Source organism: Semicossyphus pulcher, unplaced genomic scaffold (genome assembly GCF_022749685.1).
Source record: "Semicossyphus pulcher isolate SPU_LCO1_2020_fin unplaced genomic scaffold, fSemPul1.0.p SCAF_28, whole genome shotgun sequence".
In the NCBI taxonomy this organism is placed as follows: Eukaryota; Metazoa; Chordata; class Actinopteri; order Labriformes; family Labridae; genus Semicossyphus; species Semicossyphus pulcher.
Window position 1 is genome coordinate 3,801,108 of NW_027211702.1, and position 21,267 is coordinate 3,822,374.

At 40.4% G+C, this 21,267-nt stretch overlaps 1 protein-coding gene across 1 annotated transcript; it reads right to left on the reverse strand.

Annotated features, from left to right (window-relative positions):
* Positions 1–54: 54 nt before the first annotated feature.
* LOC138605158 (MAM domain-containing protein 2-like) lies at positions 55–18,360 on the reverse strand. Its single transcript, XM_069677271.1, has 15 exons — positions 18,258–18,360; positions 18,021–18,131; positions 13,395–13,684; positions 10,943–11,027; positions 10,616–10,753; positions 8,943–9,220; positions 8,045–8,138; positions 7,383–7,526; positions 6,466–6,586; positions 6,200–6,368; positions 3,653–3,749; positions 2,536–2,694; positions 2,143–2,396; positions 465–549; positions 55–365 (listed from the first exon to the last, which is right to left on the reverse strand). The coding sequence occupies exons 1-15, from the start codon at positions 18,358–18,360 to the stop codon at positions 319–321; spliced, it is 2,175 nt and encodes a 724-aa protein (XP_069533372.1). The 3' UTR covers positions 55–318.
* Between the last annotated feature and the right edge of the window lie 2,907 nt (positions 18,361–21,267).

The following is a 21,267-nucleotide window of genomic DNA, read 5'->3' on the forward strand; positions in this document are numbered from 1 at the left end:
CAGCCGTTGCCAACAAAAAGAAAAACAAACATTTTGTGGAATAACTTTGTGGTTTAATTAGAGCAATGGGCATTAATCTAATGCATATTAGTGTGAAGAAACACACAGTTTAACAAACCCTCTGTTGCTACAGTGCAGAGAGAAATGCTGACTATGATACAACTGATATGTGTTGCTCCATGAAAACCAAACTACACGAAAAGTTTCCTTTTTAATCCACGTGCCTACATGTTCAGGTCGCCATGTAGGAGTCAGGAGTCTGTAATGTGCAAAAATACAGGGTTCATGCATCCTACGCAGCTGTTTTCTTCTTGCTTTCTATTCGATCTCGTTGGAGGTTCCCACAGTGGCCTTCATCTCCATTGCTGCAGGGGAATCAAATAGAAATAAGAAAGCTGCTCTACAGACCTTAAGATAATTCCCTCTTTATTTTGTTCAGTGAATACCTGAAAGAGATTGTTTACCTGGGCAAGGTCCACCTTCCAAGATAATGTCATCAATAGCGATGTCACTTCTTACTGATGAACCCCTGGTCGCTTCAAACACAATCTGTAACAGTGACATGAAGAGAGAAACAATATTGTCAGAATATTTCACATAAATGTCCAGCAAATATTAGAATTAAAAAGTTGCAGAATAATGACCCTTAGGACTGATGTATCATTACAAATCGCATTATAAGATTTTTTTTAATGCTGCTTCATCAGTGTGGAAGCAACAAATCACTTTCATCTGTCAGAAAAGTGGTGTGAAAAAGGTTTAGACAGGCCAAAAAATAAGTTTTTCTTGGATACTTTCTCTAATAAACCTTTTTTTAAATCCTTAAAAGAAGGTTAAAAGTTTTTGCAAGTACAAATTAAAGCTCCTGAGAGGAAATTTTGGTTTGTGTTGATTTTGGCGCCCCCCTGTGGACGAAGCCGTACCGCTTATCTCTTTGCTGATTTTGTCCTGTACATACTTAAGTGGTGGTTTTTAACCAAAAAACTCATCCTGCTTTCTTTAACAGTCATATTTATAAGTCATTTGCTTATGTTGCCTTTAGCCCTTTTATTGCTTTGTTTCTCTTACGTTGCTTGTATTGCTTTTATTTTTTATTGCTTCTATTGCTTTTAAATCTTTTATTGTTTTATAGTCCTTGCTGGTTTTATTTTTTTATTTATGTATTTTTTTAATTTGATGCTTTTACAGCTTTTATTTCTCGTTTTTGCTTCATTTCCTCTCTTTTATCTTGTGTAGCAATTTTATTTCTATTTATTGTTTCTACTTCTTCTTGCTTTGTCCCCTCGGTCTCGTGCATGGACATGTTGTGTGAGTTCTCCTGTTGTTGGTTTCTGTGCTTTGGTTGCTCTTGTGATTTGCTGGTTTTATGATTTGCTTGTTTTCCTGTTTTGCTTTGTTGTCAAAGCACTTTGTAAACTCTTGTTTTTAAAGGTGCTATATAAAAATAAAAATAAATAAAGTTAATATATCACTCACTTTAAATTTTTCATGCATTAAAAATGGAGCCGGACTTGGAACATTTTAAACTGAAACAGTTTTTGAAGAGGGCTCAGCCTTGTAATCATGTATGATTTTGTGCTCCCTGTTTTACATTAAGTTTTATTGTAGGAGTGTATTTTGTATCCTATGTTGTTATATCTGTCTTATTGGTGTTGAGTCTGTTTTGTCTCTTGTGTATTTGTTGTTGATTTCATGTATTTTAAAGGCCCATCTAGGGATAGACATTGCAAATTAGCCAAGGCTATGAACGCTGTAGTGTGTGGCATCGGTTTACTTACATAATCAGCGAAAAACAAGCATTTCCTTGTAAACATAGGAAGGAAATGCTCGTTTAATTTTGTTTCAAGCTCTATAAACAAGGATTTTGCTCTATTTTTGCATTATGTAATTGTAGAGTGGGTGTTTGGATGTTGATAGGACAGAACAAGCAATGTGACTTTGGCTTTTGGAACTTAAGTGTGAATGTGACCATACAGAATCTATAAATAGACTAATCTACAGTAAGCAATAATCTTTAGTTGCAGCCCTACATAAGTTGTCCCTTAAAAAACCTTCGTAAAGTATAAAGAATTCATGCCATGATTGTCTTTCTGAGGCTTTAAATAAAAACTGTTGGGAGACATGTTTTTGTTGCACTCTTGCCTGATGCTGGCTGTCACTCTGGTACTCCACTGTGGCTCTCAGCCAGGCGACGCTCTGCTCGCCGGTCCTTTGCCACAACAGCACGTTCTCTCCGTCTTTGCTGAGACGAATGCTGAGCTGACCCGTGCCCGAGCCGTACATGTGGTAGAAGAAGCGCAGACACTGAGGGCCCCTGGAGCCCCTCAGCATGGAGGATAGCAGCCGGACGCTCTGACCGGAAAGCAGGGGCGACGCCTCCAGGTGAAGGTAGTATCCTGTCAATCAAAAGTTTGTCTGATTACAGCCATAAGAATTTAAAATATAGAGTTTAACTCATGCTGTCTGAGCCTGTGTTCTGTGTGCATTTAAACATATTGACTTTTAAGTATCTGCCAGTACAAGCAGATCCCTCACCGAGTCCTGTGGTGTGGTCTCCCCTGGGCCCCGTGTAAGAGGTGGGAGTGGGTCCTCTCTTCCACTCCCAGTCAGCATCATCGCTCTGCTTGTCCTGAGTGTAACCACACAGACCTGCCTCAAAGTCACAGTGTCCCAGGAGAGATGACGTAATAGAACCTGCAACAGGAAAATAAGGCTAGAGACGTAAGATTATTGTGATGGTCAATGTTGAAACCAAACTATTTGGCAGCATCTTTCTGGACTGATTCTAAATTTACCACTAATTGCACTCCAATAATATTTATTTGCAAGTTGTTGTGGAAATCACCTAAAATGCAGATATTTAAGTTACTTTGCCAGTAAGGCAAATAGTGTGACCTCATGATTGACAGCTCTGTTGACAAATCCGGCTCCTGCAGCCGTTCTGTTCCAGATTAGCAGAGTAGAGGAGAAACGGTGAGAGGAGACTGAACTAAAACAATCGCTACGGTCATTAAACTTTCCATAAATATAAAGAAGCTGCTCTGCTGTTTAATAAGCCGACAAGGGGAATCTTGCCATTGTTTTTTCGATAAGTTAAATGTGTTTTGGTTAGCGGAAGGGGCGGGACATTGTTACCGCGGCTCCACCTGCCGATCTCTGCTGCACAGTCTCTGGCTCCAAATCACGTCACCAGTACAAGATGGCAGCGCCCGCCTCGGAGGTATTTTGGCTTCAAATAAGTACAGATGGAGACGCGTCGTTCATTTTGTATTTACTGTCTTTGATTTGACCTCAGAAATTACCGGGTTACTGCTTCCTTAAGGTCTAAGGCCCCTACTTAGTTTGTATTCTTCAAGGGGTTTAAGGGCCACTTTTGGACCCCCAGTTTGAATTTTCATGGTACAATTGGTTGCACTAAGGTGGCAGACAATAAACCAGCACCAAAACCGACTGACATGCAGTGGGATTTATGCCAAACTTTTAGGGCTTTCTGTGGCTGTCATTAGACTTATGATCCAGCCTCAATTCATGGACTGGATTGTCATCATTGTATGCATTTTGATGCAAATTAAATGCTGGAAACTGAAGAAAATAACTCTTAACTCTCATCAAGTTATATGATGGCCTGTCTGTGTCTGTTAATAATTTTTACCTGCTGTCAGCTCACAGTCTCCGAGGCTCACACTGATGTCATCCAAAGCCACAGAGCCACAGTCCCAGAAGCTCCTGCAGGTGCTGACGAAGACCACCTGAACAGCAGAGGTAAACAGTGAGCAGAGGCATCTTCATCTTTAGACTATCCTGGAGGAAATCTAACAGTCTTACAGCTATGAATCATTCGCAGATCAGCTCCGGATACAACCAAAACCACAAACTTTTGGTTGTGGTTGTTCTTCACTTTCTGCCCTGCTGTTTGTCTGAGACTCTGAAGGAAATGATCAATCAATTGCAGCTTGTTTTAAAGTGGATCAACATGTAAAGTGAGGAACAAAAGGACAGTGTGGAGCGCTGACCAGATGAGTTGAATCTCAACACAGACCACATTATCTCATCTGCTTCCATATTTGTTATTTCATCTGTTTAGCACATTGACCTTCTCGCTGTCTGTTCTTTTAATTTCCGTTCCTTCCTTTTTTCTGTTGAACCATCCCTTTGTTTGAGCTTTTATTTGCTGGTTAATTCCTCAAATAGTTCCTGCAGTTTAGCCGTGCTAGCGTAAACAACTTCACAACTTTGGCTCTGATGAAAACATCTCAACAGCTGTTTGATGTATCGGCGTGAAAATTGACATTCATGGACCTCAGAGGATGAATTTAAAAAATGGGTAATCCCTTCAGTTTTCATATCAGGTCATATTTAAATGTGTCCAATAATTTGGCCTCACTTTGTGCCTATCAGCAATGTTAGCATGCTAACACTAAACTCACACTTTGTACATGAACACGAACAACACATTATCCCTTCTGAACCTCATCATGTTACCGATGCAGTTGTGAGCTTGTTAGCATTCATGTAGCTCAACACAAGTATAGCCTCACAGCATTAATCTAGTCCAAAGCAATATGAAGTTGTAAAACTGGGAAAATTAGTAGTTTTTAATTACTAATTATTAGACCATATATTTGCCAGGCAACATTCTAACATTTGTTTCTAACGTCAAGTTTAATCAGAGTTTTTTAATCAGTCCGATAGTGCTAATTAACAAATGTTAACATGCTAACATGCTATACTCAGATGCTGAACATTTAAAACATTTCACCGCTAATGACAGCATTTTAGCATTGTTTTGTATGTATGTTAGCATGCTGACATTAGCATTTAGCTCAACGCAAGTAAAGCCTCACAACCTTTATCTACAACTAGTGCAAAGTAACTACAGCAACATCAAGTTGCAAACTCTTAACAAGACTAGGTCAAAACCTAGCATGTGGCTGACCGCATCAGGTCAATGTGCACTTTTGTGGGCAATGTGTTACAAGGACTGTCCTTATGAGGTGCGCTGCGGATGTAGGTGAGGACCGTGGACAAGCAGGAGAGGAGCAGCCCCGCCTACTCCCCGAACAAAGTATCCAGAGCCGTAGACAGAGATTCGCGTCAATGGAGGTCCAATATGCTGCATTATCCGCCGTCACTCAGTCACTAAGTCAGTCAGTTACTCAGTCACCCCAGACTTTTTTTTTATAATTATTTAACCATATATTTGCCAGGCAACACTAAAACATTTGTTTCTAATGTCAAGTTTTTTAATCAGTCCAAAAGTGCTAATTAACAAATGTTAAAATGCTAACATGCTATACTCAGATGCTGAACATTTAACATTTCACTGCTAATGACAGCGTGTGAGCATGCTAATGCTAGCATTTAGCTTAACACAAGTAGCCTACAGCCTCATAGAGCTGCTTTATTCTCCTGTCTGTGGCTCAGTGGTAGAGTCAGTCATCTTTCAATTGGAAGGTCGGAGGTTTGATCCCCAGCTCCTTCAGGCTACATGTCAAAGTTTCCTTGGGCAAGACACTGAACCCCAAATTGCCCCCGGTGGCATAGCCAACTTTAGGTAGCAGCCTCTGCCATCAGTGTATGAATGTGTGTGTGTGTGTGTGTGTGTGTGTGTGTGTGTGTGTGTGTGAATGAGTGAATGTGACATGTAGTTTAAAAGCAGCTTTGAGTGGTTGCAAAGACGAGAAAAGCGCTATATAAGTACATCCATTTACCATTCATTTGTATAGTTTATTTTTCTGTTCAGTTGTTTTAAACTATACTCTCCTTTTTCCTTTATTTTCCCTTGATTTGTTTGTTAGTTCTTTGCTTCCCTCTCTGTTTTTTAGACATTATTTTTTGCTTCTTGTCATCCATCCTTTTAAATTATTTTATAAATGTTTTGTCCTTCACTTTCTTCGTTCACGTATGTTTGTTTTTCTTTACACCTCCCCTCCGCCCCCTCCTCTCTTCATGTGTTCATGTGTTTACTAAATAATTTCACTGTGGATCACTTCATGTCAGTCTTTCTTCATTCATTGACTCATCATTTGTTTATTTCTTCCTTCCGCAATACATTAATCCTTTGGCTCCCTCCCTCTTTCTCTCTTCCTTTCCCCTCTTCACCCTCCGTTTACTTATCCCCTCTTTTATATGCCCCAGATTTTTTGATTCTCCCATTTTATTCTGACTGATGTAATATTTCCATTTCCTCTCCTCTGACCTTGGCAGGCTGCGTCGTCTGGAAGGTGACATCTGTGCCAATCCAGATTCCTCTGGATTTCTCTCCCTGAGTCCAGATCTTCTCCTGGCTGCTGCTCTGCTGCTGCTGCTGCAGATACACAGCAAGGGCCCGATCCGTCTGGTTGAAACCTGCGGTTGCCAGAGTTATAAATGGTCGGTGAGTCAGCAAAATAAATCACAGCTGAAGATTCACACATACAGACCAATGCAATATGACAAATCAAGAGAGTTGTTGGGTGCCACTCACCCCTCAGAGAGAAGTAAAATCTCAGGCAGAACTTCATGTTCCCTGGGAGAGTTGGACCGATCAGGCGGCTAACGTAACCGGAGCGTGGGCTCAGCCTGGAGTGAACCAACATGAAAGATCCTGGAATGAGAAGACAACATTTCCAACTAAAATCTCTCTTCCTCGGAATCTGTGAGCCCTAACTGTTTCCATCAACACTTTTTAACTGCTTTTAGCCTCAAATCAAATGTGCTTTGTTTTATCAAAGCCACATACAAAGATGTCACTGTTTTTAAAGCTACTTGAACTGGTATTTGGCCCAAAAGGGGTCCGAAAAAACCAAAACAAGCTGACAAAAACGCCTCCACAATGACATCTCTGGCTTCTAAAGTCAAGTGGCTGATAAATGTACACTGGCATCATAATTGGAGCAACATCATGATGCATTTGGAGTTTTATGTTTTGAAAAATTAAGTCCAATATTCATCTTTTTTATTTGTAATCTTAGAATAACTATCTTTGACTTTAGCTGCTAAATGCTCCACTCTTTAACTCTAGTCTAGTCCTTGGAGAAGCTTATTAGCCTTCTGTTTAGTGTTTTTCTTGCTGATCTCTGCAGGTGGAAGCGTTCACCGATCAAACAGTAAATGTGTTATACAACCGAACATTAAGCTTAAAGAAGCCAGAGTCGCAGAACCATCAAAATATATTCTAATTTTAAGCCTCAGGTTTGCAGTTTTGGCTATCGTCATCTCGTTCTTTTGGAACAGCTGGACACAACTTCCCACTGGAGCCACTGACGGATACAACCTTTTTCACATATAGCACTTCCCTAGACATGTAATCAGACTTTAATGTGTTAAATTCCTGGAGTTCCCTTTAATGCAGGTTTAAATTTTGTAATTGTTCTGATCATTTATCAGGTGTGTTACTCCACCTGCGCCTGTGGTGTGGTCTCCGTTTCTGAATATGTTGGGCTTCACAGACACTCTCCTCCACGACCCCAGCGCCTGGTCCTGGGTGTACTGGCAGAGACCCGACTCAAAGTCACAGTTGGCGATGGAGGGGTCAAAGGTCGGCTCTGTGGGGCAAATGTAAGGAATCAGCATGTTAATGGCTCTAGCTTTAGTACCTAATATTTATAAGCCAGATTGACACATGACATGTATTATGGATATTTATAGTCCCAGCAGGAATAGCAGGAATCGTATTATTTAGTGACCCTCCTGAATTTTCCTCAAGTGCCCAAATCGGGTCCAAAATCAAACTGCACAGAGAAAATATCAAACCTATAAACCAAAACGCTGTGCAATATAAAGAGCACATTCATGCTAACTTTAGTAAACTCTACCCTTAGGACAACTGATATTCTTATACCCACTACATGTAAACCTCCAAGGTTTTGCATGGCTATGGAGCCTATATATTCTGCTAATAAGGCTTTAAGCTATAAACCCTTTTAAAGTGCCAAATCTTTAATATTTTGATGATTAGGATGTTCAACTAGACAGTATTACATCAGAAATATAACTGTATTTATGGTGGCATGAGATGAGCCTACTGTTTGGAATATAAGTGAGTCAATGTGCTGCTTCTCACCGGAGTCTGTGCTGCAAAACTCTGGAGAAAAGGAAATGTCATCAACTGCAACTCGTCCGCCTCTCGGGCTGTTAAAGGCCACTTCAAAGACCACCTGGAGAGGCAGACAGACGCTCATTAACAAAGCTGCATGCCATCATGTGTATGCAAGATGCACATCCTCACACGGGAGTTAAATGTACGTGCGACGTAGTACACTTGAGATACTCGCACTTACAATTCTTAAGACATTTTGCACAAGCTAAACTGGTAACATGCATGCAAGCATTATAAATGAACAAGCTCTCTAAAACAGAATCAGGAACAAAGAGCATCTTTCAGTGAAATGGATGTTCAAAAACTCTCACAGTTCTCAAAAAACCCCCAAGACCTCCTTCACAGGTATTTGAACAGACCTGTGCCTCTGGCCTCAACGTCAAGTAGAAAAAAAGTCTCACAAAAGTTTTTGCCACTTTTATGAGAACATAATATATGCAAAATATATATATTAAAAATTATTCAGCAGTAAGTACATTTTACAAATTTTATGTGATGGCTGCACTTTCTGTGCTTTTACTGCTGAAAATGCAATTTCGCTCTGTGCCTTTGGAGGACGCTATCCGCTTCTCCATTGGTCCCTGGACAGTGGCTTTTTCCAGGGGCCACTTGGTCCTTCAAGGTTGTGTCCTCATACCAGACCTGTATGTAAGTGAGGCAGCTAATTCACTGAATTAAATTAGCAATGCTGTTTTTGCTCTTTAATTATTTATTTAATTCATTCCTTTCTAGGAGGAAGATTGTGTTATTTCCACCTTCAAAAGTTACACTGACTCGCTTTAATATCTTTTTATTTAAAAATCATCATATGAAACTTTTAAATGTTATGTACGTAGAGCCAACATGACATGTTCACACTGACCTGTACAGAGTACGGGGCCTTCAGGTCCACCTGCACAGGTATCCATTCTCCCAGCGTGTTGCTCCAGTCGCTCTGGTTCTCTTTCTCCGCCTTCCACAGCTCCTGGTACTGACCCAGTTTGTCCTTGGTGAACACAGAGAACAGGTTCCCCCTCTCCTCGCTCCGCTGGTACTGAAAGCTCAGACAGCCGGACAACGGCACCGTCGTCATGGGGGACATCAGCTTGGCCATTTCTTTGAAAGTCTTGGCGTAAACTGAGTCCACGTACATCAAGTGACCTAACAGGGTTTCATTATGAGACAGGTTGTAAAATACAGTTTGACAATTTCCGGATGTATTTATACTAAGAAAGCATGGATTGTATAATTTGCAACAACAGAGGTGTAGACATCTGCTACAAAATTTACTTTAAGTAAGTGAGATATCTAGTTTATATTTCAATTTATTGATTTAACAACAGTATTTCAGAATGTTTTATTTTGGCATATTTGTGTTAAATCAGGTTTTATTCTATTTAAATCGTTAGGTTTTGGTAAAAACTGTTGAATTATGATGCTACTTGTACCAAGTCTGAGCCATGTAGAATAACAGTTCTTATATAGTTATATGGGACGCAGATAACTCTTTACACTGTGAGGGCCACCTCCTTATATGTGAGGCTGTAGACTCACCAAAGTTTAGACTATTACGAGATTAGACTTTTAATTAGCTACTGACAAAAATAGTTCCCATCAATCTGACAATTAACTTCTGACTGATTTATGTTAGCAAATATCTAAAGTGCCGAGCTACAGATTACCAAGAGATTACCATAGAGTATATAAGAAATGGACAAAATGAGTTAGAAGTCACTCACTGGTTTCGGGACTACTGTTTGGAAGCTTTGATAGGGGCATTTTGTCTGCTCCTATCTTGGTTCCTTGAAGCCAGAAGTGACCATATTTGGATGACCCATTGCAAGGCCTTCATCCTGGTTGACAGGTCACTTTGCTAGAGCCTTGTCAAATACAAGGTAGCTCCACCCTAAAGGACACCCTGATTTGTTGTCTATTTTACTCTAATTGGGATCATGATTTACAAAATGAACATGATGCTGTATTGAAGAAGAAACTAGTAAGTGTGAGTTATTCATTTACTTGGAAGTATAGGTAATTTTCTGGTAGACTGGTAAACTGACTTCTTTTTTGCAACCAGTTTAGTCACCCCTTGCTGGCCATTGGAAATAATACAGATTTCCACATTCACTTTTGAAGCCAAGAAGCTGCATCTGATTGTAATAAACATCCTATACGAGTTACTTGGCCTTTTTAAAATGAAACTATTTGTGACCCTTTTTTTTTGTGTTTACGTCTCTAATAAGAAGTGCTCGGTAGGTAAGGAGTATTGCAGACAGGGTGGGGAAGACAGAAAGTATTGTAAGATGACCTAAATCATTGTTAGTTGTTGACTTTCCATGGGATTTATTGAAAATACGAAAAATACAGAATAACACCAGGCTTAACTTACAAGCTAGGAAGTAAATCTTTATTTCTACTGCTAGAAACTTTGGTTTCTGGTATTTGAATTGGAAAATATACATAAATATTAATATTGTCCTTTCATAGCATCCACCTACTCTAACTCATTGGGTAAAACTACCCCTGTAAGAATAATAGGTGAGGAATGATACTTACCTGTCTTGTTGTTGTATGTGTGGTCATTTGGTATGTTGTTGTGAAGGAGCTGGCCCCCCCCACCTCCCACAAACCAGTTCACATTAGCGTTCCACTGGTTACTGTATCCACACAGGTGAGACTCCTCAAAGTCACAGTCTGGATGCGGAAAAATAAGAAATCAGTAACAGAACCGCAATTATGCGTGTGGTTCGAAAGGCCGTCATGCTGTTGTAACGTGATAATATCCCAAGTGAGCACAGATGGTATCCATCCAGACATGCATGTGATTTTTTTTCCTTTTTGTTTTAGAGGATGTATGAGTGATGTATGTGTGAAATCACAGACCCAGGCAGTATCCAGGGCTGATGTGGATCTCAAAGATGGCCACGCTGCTCCCAGGGCTGTCTCCAGGCTTACCTTCAATCACAACCTAATCAGCAACACATGTTCAGTTAGACTCTGCAACCAGTGATATGGAGTGACATAGGAATGACTTCACTGTAGGTGGGTGAACATAGAAGGTCACAGAGAGTGCACACATAGAATCTAATTTACTTTCAAAGCTCCAGCGAGCAGCAGGTTTCATGTCAAATGGCTTGCAGAGTAAGAAATGGCACATAGGAAGAAAAATTGCATGTGTTAAAACATGAGGTCAGAGCTTGGACATGTAAAGTTGCGTATGTTTTGGACCAAACATGATATCAGAGGTAATTTGTGCTTAAATATATAATAAAATATATATTGTGCTTTCTTTTTAGCTCTGTTTTGGTTTTGTTCTCCTCCAACTCTGCCACACTCTTCTCCAGGTAAAAGTAGTCTCAACTTTGTTAATTTAGCTGACTGCTGTTTTTTTTCGAAACTGGGATGATAAGAGAACCGACACACAAAAAAATGTATCAACAGTTTGTCTAAACAGGAGACAAGCAGCCAACTTTGCACAGACATATTTAATGAGAATGCTACTTTTCCTCTGTATTTTAGTGTTAAAAAAAGGTCAAGACTCAGTAAAATATTTGCTTTCTTTCTACGAGTTAGCTCTGAATATTGGTATCACAGTTATGTTGATACATGTACAGTAATAGAGTCAGGACTTTGTTAGCTTTATAAGACAAAGGCTGGGCACATGGGGAAGCAGATGTAAAAAGTATGCTTTCTTAAGTCCTTTCTTGGGGGAATTGTGGTGTAACTATTTCTTTTGAAAGATGAGCCAGGCTGTTGTCCCTTGGCATCAGTCTTTATGCTAAAATAAGCTAACTGCTTCCTGACTAGCATACTTCACACACAGATGTGGGATTAGTTTCAGTTTTTCCTCAAACCCTTGGAAAGAAAACAAATGTATTTATTTTTAGCTATTTGTGAGGAACCATGTTAAAGCATATCCACCTCTAGCAATGAGAATGCTGTGTAGCAGATTTAGCTAAAGCTTCTCTCCATTCAGTAGCTTTCATTGTTAGCGGGGAAAGTTCAACACTTTGGGAAATAGATGTTTTTGCTTTCTTTCTAAGAACTTCTTGTGAAGAATTATATCATTGTCATTTTGTTAGTGAATAAGTACAGTGAAAGGGTCAGTTTGTGGTTAGCTTAATCAGCATAAAGGATTGAAAACACGGGGAAGCAGCTAGCTTGAATGTCCTTACCGAGAAAGAAAGTTTACCAACACTTTTAAAGCTCGCTACTAAACATATTGGATCGGGTTTGTTTAATCTATTCACCTCTGTTGTTGCTTTAGGGGGAGTTATGTAGAGTGGTAATGCCATGGAAACTTTTTTTTCTGAGTAATGAGCCAGGCTAGCTGCTTAACCTTACCTCCGGTTTTTACGCTAAGCTAAGCTAGTGCCATCCTGTATCCTGTGCCGTAGTTGAGGCACAGAGTTGAGATTGGTATTAATCTTCTCTTGTGACTTTATAAAGAGAGATGGCACAATCTATTTCTGAAATGTCATTGTTATTCTTTCCATGGTGAAGATAGAGTCATTATTTAAAGCAGTTCAAACAAAATCAACAGCAAGTCATTTTTGTGATGTTACTGAAGGTGGTGGGCTTGTGTAAGGTAAGAGTAAATAGCAGAACCTTTTATCAGTCTTAAAGTTTAAATCTCTGGACTGAAATAGGCTTCGTTTATACGAAGAGGGGCCCACTCATGGCACAGACCTGAATTACCATTATGCATGTCATGACCCTGTCAGACTCAGCTCTGCCTCTGCCTATAACATAAACATGTGCTGTACTGTTCCCACACAGTGTTTAGACAATGTGTGTGGGTGTCCATATGTGTGTGTTTTTCCACACACTTCTACTGGCTTCACTTTGGACCTGCATGTGTTATGTCAACCTATATCTGTCTTCCTTTCAACAGCAGAAGAGATGGTTGTTTTTCACCTCTGTCGTTTAATTCAAACATAAGGAAAGTACTTATTGCAGACGTAGTGCACTTGTAATCCTTAATTAGATTGCAAAAATATATAGTTTGGGAGTAAATATAGTTTGAATATAGCTTGGATCATTTGTACATTATAGGCATCAAAATCTAATGGCCACTTTGCTATGAAATGTAATGATTCAAGGTCTTTAGAGGATCAGAACTTAAAATTTTATAGCCTTTTATTTAGCGCCACCCAAAACACAAACACTTTTTGCACACTTTAAGTGCCATATAAGGCTGCAAACGTAGCTACTTGTCAGTAAGCTAAAAACATGAACAACCTGCAGGGATCATTAGAGGCTCCTTGGACTATACTTTCATTTGTAGCTAGTTTCCTTTTTAAACAAATGTTAAAGACACTTGAATGTATTTTACCCTGTAAGGCTCTGTGTTGTTCTGCAGGTCCATGCTTGAGATGACCCAGCTGTCAGAGGGCTCCTGGTTGTTCCACAGCGGCCTGTCGAAGCTCTTTCCGTCTGTGCGCTGCAGGACTGTCAGGCTTCCCGACCCGGTGATCTGATAGACGAGTCTCAGGCAGCTCCACTCGCCCTGCTCCAGAGCCGGGCTCAGCAGGATCCCTGTGGTCATCTTCTGTGGTTGGGCATGTGCATCTGTCTCATCAACCTGGTCATCAGTCGGGGCTGTGTCCACTGCAACAAAACGGCCTGAAAGAAAAAGGTGTGAAGGATTGAGAAAAGACGTCATCACCCTTTGTGGCAGTGTTTGTACTGGGGTAATTAGTAAAGTTAACCTTCCTGAAGTAGTCTCCAAAATCTTTTTTGTATGACTGGTGATGTGGGGATAACTATCTACCCAAAAGAATCAAAGGTTAACAGTTTGAAATGTTAAACTTTATACAAATAAAGGGCAAAATTTGACATTAAGCTCCTCAAAAAAATGGACAGTCCTTGACCTTCAAGATTATAGAAACAGACATGAAACCAAGTGCTTGCTCCAAGGTCACGTAAGATGCAGGCCCAGTGGTGCTTTGAGATACGGCAAATGCTAACATTGCCAATTGCCGTTGCCGATCATTGATGATACTTTTTTGTCAGACCAGGTTTAAAATTGTAACAATTTGCAATAGCTCCGTTTGCAACCATAACACAAGGAAAAAAATACAAGACTCAGCTTTATAAGCACAGAACACACAGTATTCAAGGCCCTTTAACGTACATTTAATTTGGGATTAAGCTCCATATTTAATTTTATGATTGACCATGTACAAAAGAGAAGTTCAGTCTAACCTTAGTAAAAGACTGAATTGTGTTCTTTGTCCATTTTTATTCACATTTCAGAACATTGTTGGAGACAGAGACAGTGTTGTTGACCAGATGTAACATGTTTTTTGGCTGATTCATAGAGTTTCTCAAGTGGTTCACAGATTTTCTTTGGGTGGAGCAGCTATGACTTAAAAATAGAGGAGAAACACTTGAAGCATCTGCTGTTACAGAATTGTAGGATAATCATAATTCCACAAGTAAAAGCCAAAAGAGGACTTTCACTACTTGTCCCAAAAGATGTCAGACAGCAGAGGGAATAAATTCTTTACCACCATTGTCATAAATGTCTCCAAAAGTTTAGCATTAGCATGCTAGCATTTTTAAAATTAGCAATAAACACAAGCACAGTTAAAGTGTGTGGGATTGTCAGTTGTGCAGGCATTTGTTTTTGGCAGAGTAATGTTTTGACCTGATGGTGAAAAAAGATCAATCTCTCTTATAGTTGTTGAGATATTTTAGTCATATCGATCTTTCCACCCCCTGAAACCTCCCTCTTAGGGATACAGAAACACTAGGGATGCATGATAGTAGCACGTTATCTGCAGATTAGGGCTTGAAAATGACAAATCGACATTGGCAGATATGTAACTTTTCTGCCGATATTTTCCGCGAATAAAACAACGCTTAATTCTGCCTAAATGCTGGATGATTCCCTAAAAACAGAAAAGAAAATGTTACATTCAAATAAATATGGCATTTTGTACATAACCTAAGTTAAAGTACTTTTCTTATATTGCCCAGTGAATGTGTACATTTTAAAAAGCACTGTATTATGTTGTTTCTGCATCCGCCAGTGGGACACTACAATAAGAGCAGGCATATCAATTGCACTACAGGGGAGACTTGTATGTTCTCTGCAATGAGGTGGGAAAAAAACATGCGCCTAATATATCGGTATTGAAATCAACAATCTGCAAAAAGGGTTGGAAAATATCGGCACAAAATCCCTAAAAGACACATAATGATTTGACCCTTAGTGCTTAATCTTAACAAAATGTTATTTTGGAGAAACAACGTGTGTCTAAGTAGAAATTTTTCTTTTCACATAGTTTCTACACGAGGTAAGAAATAACGCGCTGTGAATCCGCCCAGCTGTCCTGACTCACAAAAGAGAAATGATTAGAAAACACTTTGTGCTTGTGTTTTCCAAAACGTTCCTGTTTAGGTAGATCAATTTGTGAAGACACATGTTAGAGGCCTGATAGTGTTACTCATGAAACAATTATTTGTAATAAAAAACAAAAAGCTAACATCAGGAGACAAAGCACTATGCATCAGTATTTCAGCCCTCACCATGACAGCCACTCTTCTGCTGTGCTCCAGGGTGTTTGAGCTCCCCTCACTGGTCTGTCATTTATTATTTGTCCCCTTGGAAAGCCCGGCTGCCCCAAGGCTCCTTTATCCTCCTTCATCCTTACACTTACACCAGAAATGAGCTCATTTCACCTTCACATCAGCCAATTCAAGATGTTTTTCTGCTTCTTTTGCCAATTAACTGCAATTGTTAGCAAATGTTTTTATTTACATATTGAACATAAACCTAATTCATCACCATCAAGTAAGAACTGGCGTACCCTCTTGATTTAATCAGCATCAATGCCTTGTTTGGACTCAGTAAAGAACAAATAAAATGTGCTTCATATATCTGACATGACTTCACTCCTCCTGCAGCCTCAGCTGGGCTGCAGAGGCGGAGAGAGGAGAATAAATGATCAAGAACTGAGCACACCATTACCGCACCAACCACTCTGACCTTTTCAAACAAGCCGGCGGCAATAGCAACAAGGATGGAAACAGGAAAAGAGAAGGTAGCTAAAGTATCCCAGGGGTGAAGAATGACAGTTAGACAGGCTGCAGAGACATTTTCAGACAAGCACGAGCAAGAATCATTGCTGGAAAAAGTCTTAACAGGGTCAAGCTTCAGGAACAGTGGCTTCTGGAGCTGCAGGACACGGTTATGCAAGCGGGAAGGCCGCCTTACCATGATTGGAGATGAGAGATGGTTCAGTTGGTTTGATATATCAAAAATGAAGGGGCAGTATGTTTGCAGTGAGTGAGATCTGAACACAACCTCAAAAGTGTAGAAGCAATCAAGTCTTTTAAGAAGTTAAAATATCAATGATTCGCTCATTCCTGTTTCTCAAACATTAAGATGTGATACTTTCTCTTTACTTTCTGTTACATGTTTTTGTAATTGAATATAATGAATTTTCAATATGATGGTTCTTAATGTAATTTAAAGTATTAATCTCAAAGATTTCCACTAAATAAATGTCTGTTAAGTTAATCAAAAGAAAAAGAAACAAACTCAACGCTCAGATGAAGGCAAACAGTCTAAAAAGGAAAGAGACCGTCAGCCAGGAAAGTCAAGAGTTACAACCATGGACAGCGGAACTGGTAGGGCTCAGGCCCGACTCACTTTTGAATATAAAACATTGCAGTGAACAATATGTCACCCTATTTAAAACCAAAAAACTGTGTAAACAACTTAGAACCTGTGTGCTTCTCTTTTCTCACATTCATCATGTGCTGTATGTCTTTCAAAGTCTCCAAAATAACACAACTCGCGTTTTGATTTTCACCCGCGATCTCGTTTCCACAGCATGTGAGCCGCGCAACGTGTTTACTCACAACACTTGCAGAGATCAGAAAAGCAGCTGCCTACCCTCTCTGGCAGACCAACCACTGCTGGCTGATGGAAAATGCGTCACTAACTGGGCGCTGCTTGTGATTTTTTTCCGTGAAAGTCACCACAGACATCCAGTCTGTAATCCTGCAAATGCAAAGGCTTTCATCAGTGGGCCATAGGCTCAGTCACCATTGTGTTACCTCATTCAGCGATAGATAGTGACTTAACAGACATTTATTTACATGAAAATCTTGTAGTTAAGTCTGTACACCCAAAAATGTTCTGCAACTGGAGGAACAAGAGTTCAACAGCCTGCTTAAACAGCCTAGGATTTGGAAATCTGGATGTTAGCCAATTATGCTGAGAGTTACAAGCACCTGGACTCTGGCCCGTGTTTGGATCCTGGTGCATCATTCATTTTAAGTTTCACAAAACACGCCTGCAGGATTAGGGTTGCAAAATGACTCAATTCAGGGATGTTTTTTGTGCAGATAAGACAATGTCAAAGAGTGAAGAGAGAGGGAACATTAACATGACCTCCAGCTCTTACAGCAGGCCTCACCTCATGTCACAGTAATGTAATGGAATCCTGCTGCTAGTTCAACATATAAGGCATTTGTGTCCAGATGTATCTGCAGCTAGAGCTAGAGCAACCGAGTAATCAGTAATTGTGCTGTTTCTTCCACAGGGAAAACATAATAATTAGATCAAATAAATAACCTGATCTGCTTTTAACTACAGTCTTTGATCACTTCAGATAAATAGAGCCTGACATAATGCAGTTAGGGGTGTGTGCAGCCCTCGTCTGTCTCAGCTCGAGTACCAGCCCAACGAGAATACCTAAATCTGGTATTTCACTCACTCCAGATGTTGGGAGATGCAGGATCAACGCAGAGCAGATGGGCTTCTATAACCACTGCGCTTTGCTGGTATGGCCAAAAACAGAACCAAAACAACTGCAGCGTCACAGCTAAACGGCTGTAATTGATTGTAGAATAGGCACAATAAAGTCTACACTAAGTGCAAGCCTCTGAACTAAAAATAAAGGGCTGGAGATGCTCTGTGGTATCTGTTAAAGTCTCCCAGTACCATCTTTGTGCAGGATCCAGCTTGTGAAGTCTGCATCTGACGTGTATCCGCAGGTGTTGGACTCAAAGTTGCAGGAGCCTGGCAACAGTTGGTTGTGTGCTTGGACGGTGGCTGTGGGAGAAAAAGAGAGAAGGGAAAGTGGAGAGAGGGAATGGTAAGTATGAATCATAGCAACTGGCATTAACAGAAACATGCCATCATGCACCAGCACTGGCACGGCCGTTAAAATGCACTCACCAGCAAAAGTCAAGAGGTAGAGCAGAAGCATTGCAGCTTTCTGTGGAAACAAATCAATCCTCAGAGGAAATAAGAAAAGCAAAAGTAGGTCTTCTGTTTGCATCCACAGTTGGAAAAAAAATAAAAGAAGTTGTGCCCAAAGTTTGTCTTTGAAGATTTCTCCTGTGTGTCCTGTGAGTGTCTCTCCAGCTCACAGACTGGCAGCACACTGCAGACTCTCCGTCAGTTAGTTTGTGTGTCTGGACGGCAGAGCACAGAGGAGAAGGAGGAGGAGGAGGAGGAGAAAGAGAGAGAGAAGAGGTCTGAGAGAGAGAGTGAGAGAGGGAGGAGGAGGAGGAGAAAGAAGGTAAGTGATGATCCATGGGGAGAAGGGGAAAAGTGGGAAAGAGAAGGTGTGGGAGAGAAGGGGAAGAGGCTGGTCGTTTGTGAGCAGAGGAAGGGAAAAGAAAAGTGAGATTAGAGAGGCGTGATGGGAAGCAAAGGAAGGGATATAAAGAGTGATTAACATGGTCAAGGAAAAAATTACTGTAAGATCATTTGGTCCATTTTCCAGCACTAACATTGGAGAATCGTCTGCATAAAGAACACCACAGTAGACTTAAAGTCCTTAAACTGACTTACACATCTTGACTTTGCCAACACGAGATGTTCTAAATGTGCAATACATTCAAAGCTTACAGTAAGAGCTCTTTTTCCATTTCCAATCTGATTTATTGGCCTCTAACCGGCCTCACTGACGTGGGTTAGGGGTTAACTGCCTTGCACACCCGTGACGGCAATGACAACAAGGTCAAGGTCAACACTATTCAATCATTCCAGGCTGCCAATGGCCACAAGAACGAGACTGTCCTCACCACAAAAAAGACGGGAGCTGTGTCAAAATTGGGCCGCAACCTCCGCAGGATGTGTTTGCAGACCAAATGTGTCACCAAGGCTGTCCCATGTTGAAGGATCTTAAAAGGAAGGAAGGATCCTGAGGAATGTTGCCTTTCGCCCCCAAATTTGAAGGATCCCATCTGCTGAGTCCTTTGCAGCCAAATCTATTTGAAGATTCAGTCACATGCGGGTTGTTTTTTTTTTTCCAATTTTCCAAGTTTTTGAGTCAGAGGTGGTCGATCTGTGGAGCCACTATGGTGTCCCCAAAACAAAGAGGCCAGTTACTACGCTGTTATGTTAGCATTGGGTTCAACCATAGACTGTATAAAAAGATGGACGACATGACAGCTCCATAAAAGTGAAGCCAAACCCTCTCTATCGCCCCCTGCTGACTGCTTGCAGTATAGGTCATTAAGCCTGCCTCCTCCATGTTAACAGATGGGACATGAGTCAAACTATAAAATCAAAATACACGTCAAATACATTTTTCTCAAACATGGTTTCATTATAGTTAGTTCTTATCGTGCTGATTTATGTCCAAGTGTTTATTTTTCATGTGTTTTGATGCTGTCAAAATGATGATTGACAGCTCTGTTGACCAATTCGGCTCCTGCAGCCGATCTGTTCCAGATTAGCAGAGTAGAGGACAAACAGCGAAAGAAAACGTAACTAAAACAATCACTACAGTCATTGAAGTTTCCATACCTGTGAACGTTAACCTCAGACCAACACAAAGAAGCTGTTCTGCTGTTAAACACACCAGCGTGCGGGATCTTTGCTGTCAACCCCATGCCCAACGCCAGTTTGGAGCAGAAGAGGTTGACTGTGTGCACAGAGTCATGTTAACATAAAGTATATTATTACCATATTTCCTGCATTGTTTGAAAGAATTTTGTGAGCGGAGGCATTTAAGACCCTCACAGGAAGTGGTATCATGGAGCCTCACAGTTTATGGAGAGGCCTGAATACACATATGATCCAAAGCGTGTTTTACAAACCTGCAGAGTCCAAACATTATGAAACTATCTGCTGCATTTGATGTGGCTTCAGCCTTGAACAGCTTGCAGGCATGCTGTATCATTTTTGGCAATTCAGCCTTAATGCTACATGTGCATCTACTAAACGTCTGCACATATTCTCATGATGTTTCCATCAGTTCCACTTCTATGAAAATTTCCATTGAGGGAATTACAATTTTTACTTTTGAGCACTTAACACCTTCACTTCCCAGTTATTGTAAATGAAAAGGATTTCAATGGAAATCGAGGAGAAAGAATGTAACACGATGGATTTTGAAGACTCTAATTTTTATTAGCATGAGCACACTCGTTTACATTTGTGCTCCATGTGTCAGACCTGCTGTCTCTGCCCTCTGTCTTTCTCTCCCTGTCTGCGGTGGACTTGTTCATAGCCAGTCCTCTGCCTTTGGTTATCAGCATTTTAATGAGGTGCCATGAGCACACTCAGACCAGATGTGGAGGTGATCATGTGCCGAACGCCTGACAGCAGTCAAAAGTGCTTTTTCTTCAGAAAACACTTAAGATCTGAGTCAGCTGCAGCTGATTTGTGAGACAAATTACTCATGAAATAATCATTGTCAATCAATGGAAATTGTTTGAACAGTGAAAAGAAAGAAGACTTGAAATAGTCGAGATTGCATCCAGAGATTTCTGCATTTGTGCAGTCCCACAGACAATTTCAGTTTTCCTTTTTAAATGTTTCATCATGTTACACAACATACTCTCTGAAGCAGACACAGGTGTGTGACATGTGGAAGCTGAGACGGAATATTTCTTTGCAAGCCAACTATAGCACATGTTAAAAAGACAAGGCTTTTTTGTTTGTTCTATTTTATGCTTCCTTGTCTCCTCCCTACTCTTCCTTGCCACCTTTGCTTGCATCTCAGGTGGGAGGGACTAAAACATGAGGAGAGAAGAAGAGGAAAGGACGGGAACCCATGCACTTCACTCATTCGCCCTGCAGCCTCCCAAACATGGACCTTTAACCCAACTTAACAAGCAAGTGATATACTGTAAATATAATTGTGGATATTGTTAAGTATATTTAATTGAAGTCTGCCCCTTCAGGGGTTTATTATGTTTAACTGCATGACAGAAACTCAGGACAACAACAG